At 42.0% G+C, this 15,525-nt stretch overlaps 1 protein-coding gene across 1 annotated transcript in view; it reads right to left on the bottom strand.

Moving 5' to 3' along the window:
- The window catches only part of AARSD1 (alanyl-tRNA synthetase domain containing 1), a 166,175-nt gene that overhangs the window by 5,329 nt on the left and 145,321 nt on the right, over window positions 1–15,525 (bottom strand). Inside the window, exon 17 of the mRNA XM_063963181.1 lies at window positions 641–735. Coding sequence (XP_063819251.1) covers window positions 641–735 — 95 coding nt within the window. The remainder of the gene's footprint in view (window positions 1–640; window positions 736–15,525) is intronic.

The following is a 15,525-nucleotide window of genomic DNA, read 5'->3' as shown; positions in this document are numbered from 1 at the left end:
CTTATCCGTTGCTTAAAGTAAACCAGGATCCTCCATTTTCTCATGGTCCTATGAGACACCATCTAACAGGATTCTCCTAATTGGAACACAGCGTGCAGGATAATAAAGTGCCATCTCCACAGACTGTGAACCAGAATCCCTTTCATCTAATAAGGACCACCATTTTGGACCCTGCATTGGAACACAGGTTGGGCAAAATGTCATACCAGTCCCGATTTTGGCTATAGACTCTGTGTCCTATCCATCACATGGACTTTATTGCTTTATAGGAAGTCGCCATAAGGAGTGTACTGTACGTCCAATTGGTCTTTAATTGACTGAGTGAGATAGTATTATCATTATTTCTTAATAACTGCTCAGCTTTTTAAATGTTTTTTAGCTATTAAATCTATTCATTTGTAACATCTTGTATTTAGCGCTGTATTTTTACCTATTGTTTGTTATTTCCACCAAGGAGAGAGACTCTTCTTTTTACAGCAGCTTAGAAAAACCACTCATTTCAGCGCCTGTCAATTATATACTTGTTATATAGAAACAAATATACACCTATATTTCCATGCACTCCATGCGGGAGCACATACAGCTGAATAGTGTTCAATTCTGCATCGGCCTATACGGCACACACATAATGAAAACATACCTGGGTCCTAAATTCTCAATGAGTTCTGGTGGACCAGCAAGGAGGAATAATCCGGATGCCTTTTCATCTCCGACAGTAAGGAAGACTATTGTGTCCTGTAATGTAAAAAAAAAAAAATCATATAAAATGTAAATCAACATTTTAAAGTTAAATTGCACTTTTTTATGAAAGCTGTATACTTAAGATTGGATACTATCTAGAGTGTGCATAAGTATTCATACTACAAGTGCTAATATATATCAGGTGTTTTCCATTGTTATAGCAATTAGGAAAAGTATTTGATGACTTGTACACATGAATTCTATATAGTAAAAGCAGAACGTTACCCAATCTTATATATATATATATATATATATATATATATATATATATATATATATATATATATATATATATATATATTTTATTGAATAAATGAATCAGATGGTTATATATTATACAGGAGTTTTCATTCATATATGCACCATTTAGTATTTTAGCGCAAAACAGTAATTTTTTGGTTCTTTGGTTTGCTTTAATTTCTGAGGTGGAGATCTGTGGCTCTTCATCATCACTAATTAAAATAGCTGTGTGCACACAGACACAGCTGGACTGTTTTTTTGCAGCTCATAGTATAAAAACTAATTAAATTTATACAATTTAAAAACATACAGCGCCTGAATTGTGATTTTTGGTATTCTGAAGCTTAACCTTCTGCAAAATATATTCTGTACTGTACTAAAGATGTTATTTGTTTGAAAAGCTAGAAGGGGATGGTTTTAGTCAGGAGTGACACTTCTGGTGGGTACACACTATGCGATACGCTCTATGAGGAAATCACCTACTCTGTACGCTCCATAATGTTGGAGCCGGACAATGCCGCTGTAGCCTCTGGAAAGGGCAGAAAAGTGAGCCTCCTCTCAGCTTGCACAGTTGATCGCATGCGCCGCACAGAAGGGAAACTACTTTCAATAAGTTGAAATACAGAGAAACAGGGTGATTTGTATTCAAAATAGTAACAGCTGTGAGGAATTTTTGAGGTACATTTACAGAACTCTAAAAGGAAAAATAAAAAGTAGAAAAGTTAGCTTTAAATTTTAGCTTCTAAGAACACTTCCTGTACTTCATATCTGGAAGACAAACAAGTGACCCTGTAAAATCATTCACCTTTAATAGAGCCATGACTATTTAACTGGTAAGAGCGGGAAGCTTACATCTTAGCAGGGTGCTTAGTGGAAATGAAAATGTTGTTGAAGTCTACAGTTAGGCATGTTGACAGAAGGCTCAGGCATGTTTGAATAGACACGCTTAGAACAATATTTTCAATACGGAAAGACATGAATTCAGCAATTAGGAGTGTGCATTTGACCCCAACAATACAAGTTTGGCAAAAGCACATTTAGAAAATAGTTTTGTGGGACAATGACCTACTCAGTCACCATCTACAGATGTTTTTTCTTGAAACCAGCTGTTTCTGGTTGAAGACAAAATTAAAGATCAGGCAGTCTGTGATAATTCATACAACCGGCTAGCAGCTGAAAATATACAAACTGCACAGTCTACACTGTATATAAACACATCCATTTTTCAGAGTTAAGACAGATACAAACACCCTGATAGAAACACTATACCTGGAGAAATGTGAGATCAAATTTCTAGATGAGTGGCCAATCTGGACTGAATGTGGCAACACCGCGAGACTAGAAGCTAATGTCAATGTGTCTGTAACAGCATGGGTTACAAAAAGCATCTTGTAACATTTTTAAGGAATAAATCACCAAGACTCAGAACAATAGGGACCCTCTACCAGTCTTTGGCACTCATTCCGAGCTGATCGCTCGCTAGCTACTTTTAGCAGCCATGCAAACGCATAGTCTCTGCCCACGGGGGAGTGTATTTTCGCTTTGCAAGTGTGCGAACGGATTTGCAGCTGAGCTCTGCAAAAATATTTTGTGCAGTTTCTGAGTAGGTCTGGACTTACTCAGCCGCTGCGATCACTTCAGCCTGTTTGTGTCCGGAATTGACGTCAGACACCCGCCCTGCAGACGCCTGGACACGCTTGCGTTTCTCCAACTACTCCCAGAAAACGGTCAGTTGACACCCAGAAACGTCTTCTACCTGCCAATCGCCCATGCGAATGGAATCGTCGTAGAAACCATCGCTGGGTAACGAACCGATGTGTACTCGTACAACACGCCTTCGCATTTCGGTGCATACGCAGATTAGCCCCGTTCTGCCATGATCGCTGCCCTGCCAAAATCCGTAGCGAGCGATCAACTCAGAATGACCCCCTTTGTCCTCTCCCAGGTGTCCCCCCACCCCCACCATGGGAATGTGCAGCGGAACATGTACTTGGGGCACTACGAGCTGTTCCACCAATCTCTACTGTACAGTGCTTACTCTATACAATCAATCTTGATCACACAGTAGGGCACTCCCCCTTACAGCGGGGCTACTCGGGGGACTTCCTTTACCTTCATCACTGCCTCAAAGGCTTGTTTCAGGGTAGCGTCATTAACTAGCCAGCCTCTAGTTCACCTCTTTAAACACAGAGGTTTTCACTGTCAATCCCGGGCGGTTCCTGGATTATCCTGCTTTTTGTTTTGGCATAAAACCGAGAGGCTTGGCCATTTGCTGCAACAACCCAAATCTCTCCACAAATGCGGCGAGTTCCTTGGGTGTTAGGGGTTCTGCCTGCATCACCCACTTCTGCAGACCTGGACCAAATTCCTGACATAGTGGTCAACTGCCAGCAACACCACCATCTGATAGGGAGAGTTTTCCTCCGGTTTCAGTCACTCAGTATTTGATCAAGGTGGCCAACTGAGTTCTAAATGGAATTTCTTTGGAGAAACGCCACAACGCAAGCCAGTATCTGAGGTCAAGTACACCGACGCCTCCCTCTCCTCGGGTTTCCAGAAACCCGCTGGGCCCCCCCAGACAAGTATGGCGCCAGCTTCTCCACCCAGACTTCAGGTGGCTATTTTTCCCTATTGGCTGTCTTTTCGAAGGTGGCAAGGTAAGCATCTAAGTCATCGTCAGCTGCCAATTTTCTGAAGCTTGGACTCAGCTATTGTTGCTGGTATTGCAGCAGTAGCCGTTCATACTGCAATTCTTGCTGCCGTTGCATCAGCTGGTGCTGGAATTGCTACTGCTGCTGACTTTCTGCTCTCTGTTCATGAGCATTTTCACCATTTTGGCTTCTTTTTGGGTTGGGAAGTAGAAACTAGCTTCTCATCCCTTCATTTCATGCGCTGACACCACTTGTGATAAAGAAGCTGTATAATGGAAGCACCCACTGCTCACACTGGCTCTGGACTTTTCCACTATGCGTTTATTTCGTCAGAATGACCGCAGAACAGCAACCATTACACAGTAAAATGTTTATGGCCCTGTCACTGACTATCAGATTTACTCCCTAATCACGATAAGCTTTCCCAGTGTTGGTCATCAACATAAATCACTACAAACAGTCTTTTTATACCTTAGATTCCTCCTCCCCTTCCCAGACTGGCAGGCAAATGACACTCCCACCTTGCCCTTAAAAGGTGAGCTATACACAGCTGTTCTGGTTGAATAATCACATGCTTTCAGCTGCACAAGGCTGAAGAGGAGAACTGCATTGAAATTAATCTAGCAGGTAAGACACAAATTTCCTATCCTCCAAATGCAAGGTTAAGCTACTGAATCCTCTGACTGGTATTAAGCCCTTTCTTACTTGCTTTAATCAAGCGGAAATTGCAGTCTCTGTATGATTTGACTTTTAGGGGAGTATTCAATTAGCTGCTTCATAATGCTATTCAATTAAATAGCTTTTTTCCTGTGCCGAAAAATTGTGATTCACGCATGGAAACCCACTGTTTCCGCGTTAACTGCTGAATCAATGGGGTTTTTTCCTGCATACAACCCGATTTTGTGTATTTTTACATGGACTTAACCTTGCAGCTCCATAAGATGAGAGGTTCGGGCTCGTGCACGGGGTATTGGCCGCTAATTGAATACCTTCAGTGTGGCAATTAGGTGAATTGAATAGCCCTCCTAAGTATTGGGGCTATGAAGCAATAGCCTAATGCAGGAGATATCAATATATGCAAAAGGCTAATTAGAGCTTCAGACAGCAGAACCCATTATTCTCAATGGTCTGAAGAGATGGAGTTAGCCATTTTTGACCTATGGATGCATTTTTCGGTGGATCTTGTAATCAGTGTCATAAAAGGCAGTAAAGTGATAGCAATAGCTATGACTTCACTGCCAAGATCTTTCGTAGGGCAACCTTTTATAGAAGTTGCTCTATCAACAATTAAACTTTCATACATTATGTAAAATTGTGATATTAAATAATATGGAGATTTAGGACAAAAACAATGTTGTTGTTGTATTATAGAAGCATTGTAAACCTGCCTAGGAATGTATGTTTTTCATAAGCTTCATCAGTTCCCATTTTGGGCCATATTCAGCATCAGTTGCACTTTTGCTAAATTCGCAAAACTGCAACTGCTTGTGATTGCATACTGGTGGCCGCCCAGCACAGAGCAAGGCCGTCCAGCATGCTAACGGCGGCGAGTGATGTGATCACAATTCAATTGCATCGCTGAAAAAAGGGAAGCCCCCTGCCTCCGCAGTCTGGCTGCGAAGGCAGTCGAGCTGCACTATTTTCTGCATCACAGCGGCCACATGTGATGTCATGCAGCCGCCCTGAAAACTGCACCGGCCTGCCCCTGGAACGCTGCGCTGCCATCCCCTGCATAGCAATGGTCATCTATCATACTATTACTATGTAGTTTGAATTTATACTGTTTCCTAAATTTTTAGTCTTATTCGCACTGGAGCCACAAACAAAGTTGTTCATAGTGTACCAGGCACGCTAGAATAGTACTTTTGTCGTACAGGAATTGGTATAAAGTCGAATATTAAGCTTAATGATATGTGACGCGAGGCATGATGTGGTTGCTCATAGGGTGGCCAATCCCAGGCCATTTTTTCAGTTCCGGGAATCGGGATTGAAAAATTATCAATCCCAGTATTTCCGGGATTGGTTTGTTTGCAATGTGCACTGCCGCTGCCCTGCACTCCCCCGCCCACATAATAACTTACCCTCATCTAACTGGGTGGGAGTGTGGGTCCACCTGCAGCTAAATTGCGGGCTGGCGCAGAGGTCAGAGCGGCGGGCAGTGTGCCTGTGCAGCGTGACCTCTGTCTTCACGTCACGCTGCGCAATGCGCACAGCTGGGGGGAGGTGAGCAGGGGGAGCCGTGCGGCATCTGAGCGTTCTGACGACGCTCAACGCTGCCAAGCATTGAAAAAACAAAGGGGCTTCCTAATCCCAAAATCCCCGGTATTGGAAGCCACAATCCCGGGATTGAATTGCGGAAATTTTTTTGCCAAAATCCCAGGATCCCGCTGATCCCTATCCCAGGATTGGCCAGCATAGGTGCTCATATCGGAATTCTGTCTTTTGCCCCTTTTTTTACCAGGATAAGCGACTTATTCGTACACATGTACATGAAATGCCAGCGCCAGTAGTTAGGATACCCTTGCATTGATGTGAACAAGACGCATATTTTGAGAAAAAAGTCTGACAGCACGCTTGGCGCGGCTAAGTGGGGCTATTTGGTATGATTTCAGCAGAGGTGTATGTTCAACTGTTTTTATATGGTTAAGCCTAATGTGTGCTATATGTATGTGATCTGTACACAGCTTGTTATATTTCATCCTGTTTGTGTATGAAGTGCGAGACACATACTAAGTTAACGCTGCAAGGAAGCTGAACAGTGATATTTTTGCATTCAATAAGATACACTTAGTGTACATGATGGGCCGATGTAGAGTTTAATGCAAGTCCAGATACCAAGCATACGTTTTGTGTGTCCTTGCACTAGACATGATCCAGAGCCCAGTGTACACACATTCGGACAGTGCAGAGTCATAGGCAATTCTGTCTGAAGGGGTGTAACTGGGTCTCAATGGAGCACTCATAAATAGGCAGAGTTCTGTGAGGGTATGTCAACGCAACTGTGGGCTACGAAAAAATACACCTGTTTTCAGACGCATCTTTGCACCAATGATATAGGTGGCAGGAGTGTGCACTGAAATTATGCCAGCTAGGAAACCAAATGTATAGTGTAGGGGCACTTGAATGGCAGAGATTCGTACAACTCTGATTCATTCAGCACAGATTGCAATTGTGACTGAATGCACACTGCTTGCGATTGCAAATCTGCGAAGACCTCTAGCCAAACTCACAATCTCATCTGTGATTATATAACCCAAATCAAGCAAACTCCCATTGCACGCATAGCTGCAAACACAATATTGCATATATTCACTGAAAGTTATGAGAATAATCACAGCTCTTATACACTGATGTCAGCACAAAACTGGGATGGTTTGTTTCTTATGCTATTCTGTCAGAATAATGTTAGGCAGGCATTAAAGGTCATGGGGGGTCATTCCGAGCTGATCGCTAGCTGCCGTTGTTCGCAGCACAGAGATCAGGCTAAAAATGGGCATTTCTGCGCATGCGTACGGGCCACAGTGCGCACGCGCGACGTACTTTCACAAAAAACTATGCAGTTTCACACAAGGCCGAGCTACGCTTTTCAGTCGCACTGCTGAGTGATTGACAGGAAAGGGGCGTTTCTGGGAGGTAACTGACCGTTTTCCGGGAGTGTGCTAAAAAACGCAGGCGTGTCAGATAAAAACGCAAGCGTGCCTGGGAAAACGGGGGAGTGGCTGGCCGAACGCAGGGCTGAAACAGACTGAAGTGATCGTAAGGAAGGAGTATGTCTGCAGCTACTCAGAAACTGCTTGGAAAAATGTCAGCACTATTCTGCTAACCTTTCGTTCGCACTTCTGCTAAGATACACTCCCAGAGGGCGGCGGCTTAGCGTTTGCACTGCTGCTAAAAGCAGCTAGCGAGCGATCAACTCGGAATGAGGGCCATGGTGTAAACAAAATACAGACTGTACATGTAAAATGTTAAAGTAACGTGTGCTTACGATAGTAATAACACTGTGGTAAAATTAGCATATACATAACATACATACCTAAAGAAAAGTGTTATTTAAAAAAACGAATTTATTTAATTAGGCATGCAGCACACATAGGAGGTATTCAATTAGGGCCATTTTTTCATCTAGGCAAGGACGCAACACTTTTTGCTATTTTATAGGACGAATAGGGATTCACCTTATTCAATAGAAGGGCTGTTTTTCTGCCTAGGCGAAAAATTCAGCAGGAGCTAAAGACATGTGGATTAGTGAACCCATGTGTTTTCGCACCTGCACCAGCAAAAACGGGCCACGTTTGAGGCATTTTTCGCCAATACCTTTTCACTAAAAATAAAGAAATGAAAAGGCATTTGCAAAAATGCCTTAAAAACAGGCGATAACGGCCCGCAATTGAATACGCAGGGGGATGAATTTGATAGCTTTAAAATTGTTGGAGCTAATTGAATACCCCCCTAAACAGCATTCCTTGAATCATTATACACACCATCATCTGCCTGTGATTTAGCAATTATTAGCTTCCCCATCTGAACTTTTGCTACTGCCATCAGTACTTCCACAGTCTATGTAGCTCTCTAGCTACTCAACCTGTGCTGTTGATGCGTTTGCAATTTCTGCAATGTTTCACATATATGCCCACAACACACCCACTACACGCCCCGCATCATTGCTAAATGCGATCGCAACTGTGTTCGCAGATACCTACGTATGATCACGGAAGCTAGACTTGGCGTGTTGTTTAGGACTGTGTACGCATGCGCAGTGTGCCAATAACCGCTCATTGCGAGATGATTCGCATTTACAAACGATGCTGAATGAGGCCCTTAGTTATGTGCACGCAATATGGGAACACTTGCATTCGACTCTGCATCAACCCGTGTGAGGAAACCATCAACACCTTGTTATGGGGACAAACAAGCTTCTGAAGTCCGTAATATATTATCTAACATCTTGTCACTGTGATTTTACAATGACTCAAGATTATAAATATTTGAATTGTACCAATTATGTTAAATTAACATTCTGAGACAAAATCCTTACAAAAATCGTATTTCTAATCGTTATATCTCATATTTACTGCATCTGCAACTAATCAACTAAAGTTGTGAGAGACTGATAGGTCTTTTAAAAAGAAAATGCTCTGGGGGAGATGTATCAGACCTTGGAGAGAGATTAATTACTAACCAATCAGCTCCTAATTGTAAATTTTGAATACACAGCCTGCAAAATGACAGTTAGTAGCTGATTGACTGGTACTTTATCTCTCTCGATCTGATACAGCTGCCCCACTGTTTGGTGAATTTGGCAGAAACTAAGGGGGTGATTCAGACCTGATAGCTGCTGTGCGCTTTCGCACAGCAGGAGATCAGCAATAAACTGCGCATGCACCGCAATGTGCACGCGCGTCGGCCAGCAACAACAGGCATCACCGGTCAGCGACAGGATGTTGCAAATATTTCATTCACATGGGCGCTTGTAAGGTGATTGACAGGAAGAGGCCATTTGTGGGTGGTAACTGACCGTTTACTGGGAGTGTCAGGGAAAACGCAGACGTGCTCAAGCATTTTCAGGAAGGGTGTCTGACGTCAGCTCCAGCCACAATCAGCCTGTTCTCATCGCACTATTGGAGTAAGGCCTGGGCTGCACACAGACTGCGCACACTGTATTTTTGCAGCTTGGCGTACACATGTGATCGCATACTTGCAGGGTGAATTTACACTCCCCCTTGGGCGGCGACTATCTGAACGCAGGACAGCAAAGTTAGCAGCCCAGTGATCAGGTCTGAATCACCCCCTAAGTCAGAAATGGACCTCAAACTCCCTGAAGGAATAGTAAAGACCTGGCTGGACGAGCGAGTATGAGGAATTTTATTCCTGGCACAAACAGATCAATATGTACCATCACATCATAAAGTCTGTTGAATAGTTGGCTACCAATAGTGTTGACTGAGCAATCCTGGAACTGTACAAATCCCTAGGTGTCTGGCAGTTAAAGCTTTCTGATGCTGTCATAAGAGTTCTGTTTGCAAGGTCTCGGTAGGAAAAAACAATTCAGATTAATATGCCAGACACCCATCTGTATTGTGGTACCTTCTTTTGAAGCTCAGGGAATAAGCAGCCCCTCCTGGTATCTTATGCAACAAATGAGCAGAAAGAGCAATAAGCAATGGTTAAAATCATAACTCCATTAAGAGCAATATGTTCTGACGGTTGAGATGATGTTTCTAAAGTTACAAACTGATGCGGCAATGCATATGCCTTTTTATTATAAGAGCCTGATCAGTATACAACGTGAAACGGAAAGCAGGCTAACAACAAAGCCCACTGTGCTTGATGAAAATCATGGGGTCTATTTACTAAGCCTTGGATGGAGATAAAGTACAGCCAATGAGCTCCTAACTGTCATGTCAAAGGCTGGGTTTGAAAAATGACAGCTAGGAGCTGATTGGCTGGTACTTTATCTCCTCCACTTTATCTTCTTCCAAGACTTCGTAAATAGACCCCTAAGTTTCTTAGCAGCCTCGAGATATTCAAAGTATTTGTAGCCTTTGAAAACAGTAAACAGTAAAGAGGCTCCTTGTCCCGGATTCCACCATTTTGTTAAGCCAGTAGTAAATTTTGCAAATAGTATGTCCAAGGATGAAGATGCATTTTTACGGCCTTGTTGAGCTTCTGCAAATTATTTGAAAGTGACAGTCAATGTTGTAATGGAAGCCAAAGCTTTGGAAACATTCTAGATAAAGTGGCAGTAATAAATGGTGGAGCACCACCAACATATTTTGGAATAGATCAGTCATCAATGGCTTTGGTTATTGCAGGATCCATTTGTAATCCAATTGTGTTTGTTAAACCACACTTTTGCAAGGAGATTGTTTTGCCAGAAACATAACAATTAAGACAGTTTTGTTAGCTTACTGTTATGTGTTTCGTTTGCACTGGACCATTTCCCTGTCATTGGAACTCGCTTTATCAACACGTGTCTACTGATCTCTTTGCATCTGTGTAGTGATCATGGATGATTTTGACTATGAATATTTGTGGTTTAACACTACAAGAAAGGTGAACAATGCTTTAAGATATCTACAACATTGTGGTTGCTTACTATTTTTACACAACTGTCGTTGGTAAAATAAGAAAAGAGGGTAATGACATCTCATTGCCTTTGACAATGGGTACCTCTTAACATTTAACTTTAGACATTTTAGCAGTCTGTAATTGTTGTAATACTTATGGGATTAAAATGAGTGGATAGTAATTCAGCACTGTGATTGCATTCAGGGCACAGTAATTATCCTTTTTTTTTTTTTTTTTACCGCAGTTCTGATTTCCCAGGTAATGTTGGGGTTGTGTTGTGCCAGCTATGGTCTCCAAAAGAATGGCAGGAAAGTAGGCAGAGTGCACCAAGCTGAGTGTCAAGATCTCAGATGGTTTGTGTCAGAAATCACATGTAATCATTGGGTGTCCATGGTATCTGGTCCATGAATGATGAGGGACCATCAATGGTCTGTAGCCTTTAGAATGTAAGCTCTCACGAGTAGGGCCCTCTTCCCTCATGTGCTTATCCTTTTCTTACTTTAATAATCCTCAACTGCCCCAAATCCCGCGGTTTTCTGCCACCTGATACTTATCTCAGCGTCATCTGCTGATGTAGCTATATTTAGTTACCCTGTACTTGTCCTATATCGTCTTCAACTGTAAGTCGCTGTTTTCCTGTTTTGATTATGTGCATATGTACTCTGTAATTGGGCGCTGCAGAACCCTTGTGGCGCCATATAAATAAAAGGATGATAATAATACAGGTTGAGTCTCCCTTATCCAAAATGCTTGGGACCAGAGGTATTTTGGATATGGGATTTTTCCGTATTTTGGAATAATTGCATACCATAATGAGATATCATGGTGATGGGGCCTAAATCTAAGCACAGAATGCATTTATGTTACATATACACCTTATACACACACAGCCTGAAGGTAATTTTAGCCAATATTTTTAATAACTTTGTGCATTAAACAAAGTGTGTGTACATTCACACAATTCATTTATGTTTCATATACACCTTATACACACAGCCTGAAGGTCATTTAATACAATATTTTTAATAATTTTGTGTATTAAACAAAGTTTGTGTACATTGAGCCATCAAAAAACAAAGGTTTCACAATCTCACTCTCGCTCAAAAAAGTCCGTATTTCGGAATATTCCGTATTTCGGAATATTTGGATATGGGATACTCAACCTGTAATAATAATAATAATAAAGTGGATCAAAAGAATGTTTATGAACAATGTGACATTTTTGCAATTCATCAAAAATCTTGTACAGAGATCTGAACGATGAACGATTTTTCAGTAACAATTTTTTGCATACACACTGAAAGATTTGTATGAACGATTTGACATTGCAAATATCGATATCATCCAAATTGGCTTGCAATGATGAGCGATGATAGACCAACGATGAATGACTGCGGGAACGCGCAACGTTCATCGTCTGTGCCTCCACACTCAACTATATGAATGTTATATCTTTCATTTTTGAACAATATCTTTCATATCTTTCTAAAATGTCATCCAGTGTGTAGGGCCCTTAAGAAAAGGAAATGGGTGATGCCGAGTGAAATACTCTTATTTGCTTCTTGATTTTTTCAGTAAGATACTTGTAATACAAATTACTTCCTTCAGTTGTTTAGTAGGTCCATTCATGCCAACTCTTCCTTAATTTAATATCTGGATGAGGTGTTCCAGTTAATGGTCACAATAAATATGTCCAAACACTCCGCGTGTTGCGCAAACCCTCCAAAAAAAAAAGTATCTGAGTGTACATGAACAGTGATAAACGTATACAACCCTTTTATCTGAAGTGAAGTGTCCAATCTCCAAAAATCACAACTCCTCCTCGTAGCATAAATCGTATGGGTACAGCATATGTAAATAGAGGAGAGAGGAAAACCACATGTGTCGTACAGTAATTTAATAACACATACACACATTAAAATAGGTACATGAATCACATTAAACAAAATCAAATGCTCAGGTGGTGGAAATGGTGAAAAAACCCATGTGTGGGAGCCACAGGGGAAAAGTGCGGAACAATTACCAGAGAGTCCGAGAACCCACAAAAAGTTCTCAGACAAGTTCTTTAAAGTCCAAAAGCCGTCCCGGGCCACACGCTAGGACCGTCTCTGATCTCTGTCACGCAGGATGCCCACTGGATGCTGTCCACGTGTGGGTGCCGCCAACGCGTTTCAACTCCCCTCCGGAGTCTTTCTCAAGGCTGTGTACCATTTCCAAAAGTCACTATCCATATATTTAAAGGCTCCATAAACCAATCACGGCTGGCGTCTCTGCATGATCATCAATCACTAACACCGGCGCACTGTCGGGTTTCCATGGTAACCGGAAGTGTATACATGTCACTTCCGCCCGCTTGTCCGCGCCGTCGTCGTCATGGAAACCAGACGCACCAGCCCGTAGACTCCGGAGATGACGTCCTCGCTAGTGTCCCCATAGCAACCGGACGCACGGGCTCATTCTCACCGGAAGTCTGTCTCCGGCTGGCGCTGTATCTCCATGGTGACTGCATACTCAGAACCACCGCTGACGGGTGGAAAAATAACATCTTTGCACATTCATAGGAAAGTGAATAACCAAGTCCAATGTCCTTAAATAGTTGTTTGTGCATTTACAATCTAAAAAGTACAAGATAAAACATGTATGTAAAACAAAATAAAATCACATGAACCATTTCAATTCAAAATCGTTATCAAGGCCCATAGGGTGCAGAGTATTAAATTCATAAATAAAGTGCATTTCGCTTTTAGCTAAAAGTGTATTGATGTCCCGCTGTCGTGGCCCACATTTAACCACTTTAATAGCCCCAAATCTAACAATTCCCCCTGTAGAGCTGTTATGATGCTTTTTAAAGTGGTTTGAAAGGGCATGGGACTCTAAGCTTTTTTTGATGTTCCTACAGTGTTCGCTTAGACGGATTTTAAGCGGTCTTGTAGTGCGACCAATGTAGAACAAATGGCATCTGCATTCAATAAAATACACAACATTTTTTACATTACAGGTAATAAAATCTCTAATTTTAACACTATTCCCATTAATACAAACTGACTCAATTTTTTTAGTCCCATCGCTTGGTACCTCCCGGCAACAGATACACATCCCGCAGCGGTGGAAACCCTGCGTTAAGATCCTACCCTCTCTCTTTTTTGGCGGTATATAACTGTTAACCAGGGAAGTTTTCAAATTGGGCGCCCTTTTATATATAAATATGGGGTGATCAGGTAATACACCTCCTAGGATCGGGTCTTTTTTCTAAATTTTCCAGTTCCGTTTAACTGATTTTTCGAGGGTTTTGTGCTGGGAGTTATATCCTGTTATGAATGCCCATTCAAATCTTCCTTTATTGGGCTCCCTTTTTGGTTTGTCTACCAACAGTGCAGTCCTATCAAATCTTTCAACTGCCTCCATAGCTTTCTCAATTTTGGCCGTGTCATAACCACTTGCTTCAAATCTTTCTTTCATCTGATAAGCTTGAGCCTAGTAGGTCTCTACTTTGGAACAGTTTCTTCTCAACCTTTTTAATTGGCCATATGGAATGGAGTCAAGCCAATTGTAGTGGTGACAACTTTCAGCATGAATATAGGTTAAGGAATCAGTTTCCTTCGTATACGTACTAGTGGATAGACAGCTGTCTTCCACGCTCAAAGTTAAATCCAAAAAATTCACCATATCCCTACTCTTGGTGAACGAAAGCTCTATATTCAGAGAGTTGGAGTTTAGATAATTGCAGAAGGTCTCCAACCCCGCATCATCCCCACTCCAAACAAACAGAATATCGTCGATATAGCGTTTCCAGGACACCAGGTTCGCTCCAAATGGGTGACCCGTAAACACAAAGTCAGACTCCCATTTGCCCATAAAGATGTTCGCATAGCTTGGAGCGAACCTGGTGCCCATCGCTGTACCGACTTTCTGTATGTAATATTCCCCCTCCACAACAAAATAATTGTTGGTAAGGATAAACTGGATACCCTCCAATATAAACTGTTGCAAATTCTCCTCCAAGGTGCTATCACTCAAATATGATGCAACTGCACACACTCCCGCTTCGTGATCAATAATAGAGTAGAGGGACCAGACATCAGCAGTGACCAATATGTAGTCACTCCCCCAAGTAATAGTTGATAAAAAGTTCAATAAATCTTTGGTGTCCCTAAGATGTGAGGGGTTAGTGAGTACCAAGGGCTGCAGAATAAAATCGATATACTCAGAGAGATTCGCAGTGACTGATTGGATGCCCGAAACAATTGGGCGTCCAGGGGGGTTTGAGGCGTTTTTATGGACCTTTGGTAACAAATACAGAGCTGGTACAACTGGACTAACGTTAAAGATGAACTCTTTCTCTGTGTCCTTCAAAACTCCCAAAGTACTATATTTATCAAGAAGGGCCATCAGGTTGGAATTAAATTTGTTAGTTGGGTCCGACCTAAGCTTAGAATAGGTACCTTGATCCCTAACATGTATCTCCAATTCTTTGATGTACCAGCTCTTTTCCATAATGACTACTCCCCCGCCTTTATCGGCGGGTTTTACGATGAGCTCTGAATTAGACTTCAGATCCTTAAGCGCAGCCCTTTCTTTGAATGATAGGTTAGACCTAAAACCGACCGGTTTCATTTCTCTTAGGTCTCCCTGTACAATTTCGCTAAAGGCTGCAATGAAGCTTCCCTTTACGTGAGCAGGGAAAAAAAGGGATTTAGGTCTAAACGGGGTCGTACTCACAATTTCTGCTTCTCCCAATTAACCCGTTATAGATTTAGACACAAAGAATTTCTTTAAACACAATTTCCGGACAAACTTATGTATATCTACAAAGGTCTCAAACTTG

The sequence above is a fragment of the Pseudophryne corroboree genome, chromosome 3 (assembly GCF_028390025.1).
Source record: "Pseudophryne corroboree isolate aPseCor3 chromosome 3, aPseCor3.hap2, whole genome shotgun sequence".
Taxonomy (NCBI): domain Eukaryota; kingdom Metazoa; phylum Chordata; class Amphibia; order Anura; family Myobatrachidae; genus Pseudophryne; species Pseudophryne corroboree.
Note: the sequence above shows the minus strand (reverse complement) of the source record. Positions and strands in the feature narration are given on the sequence as shown.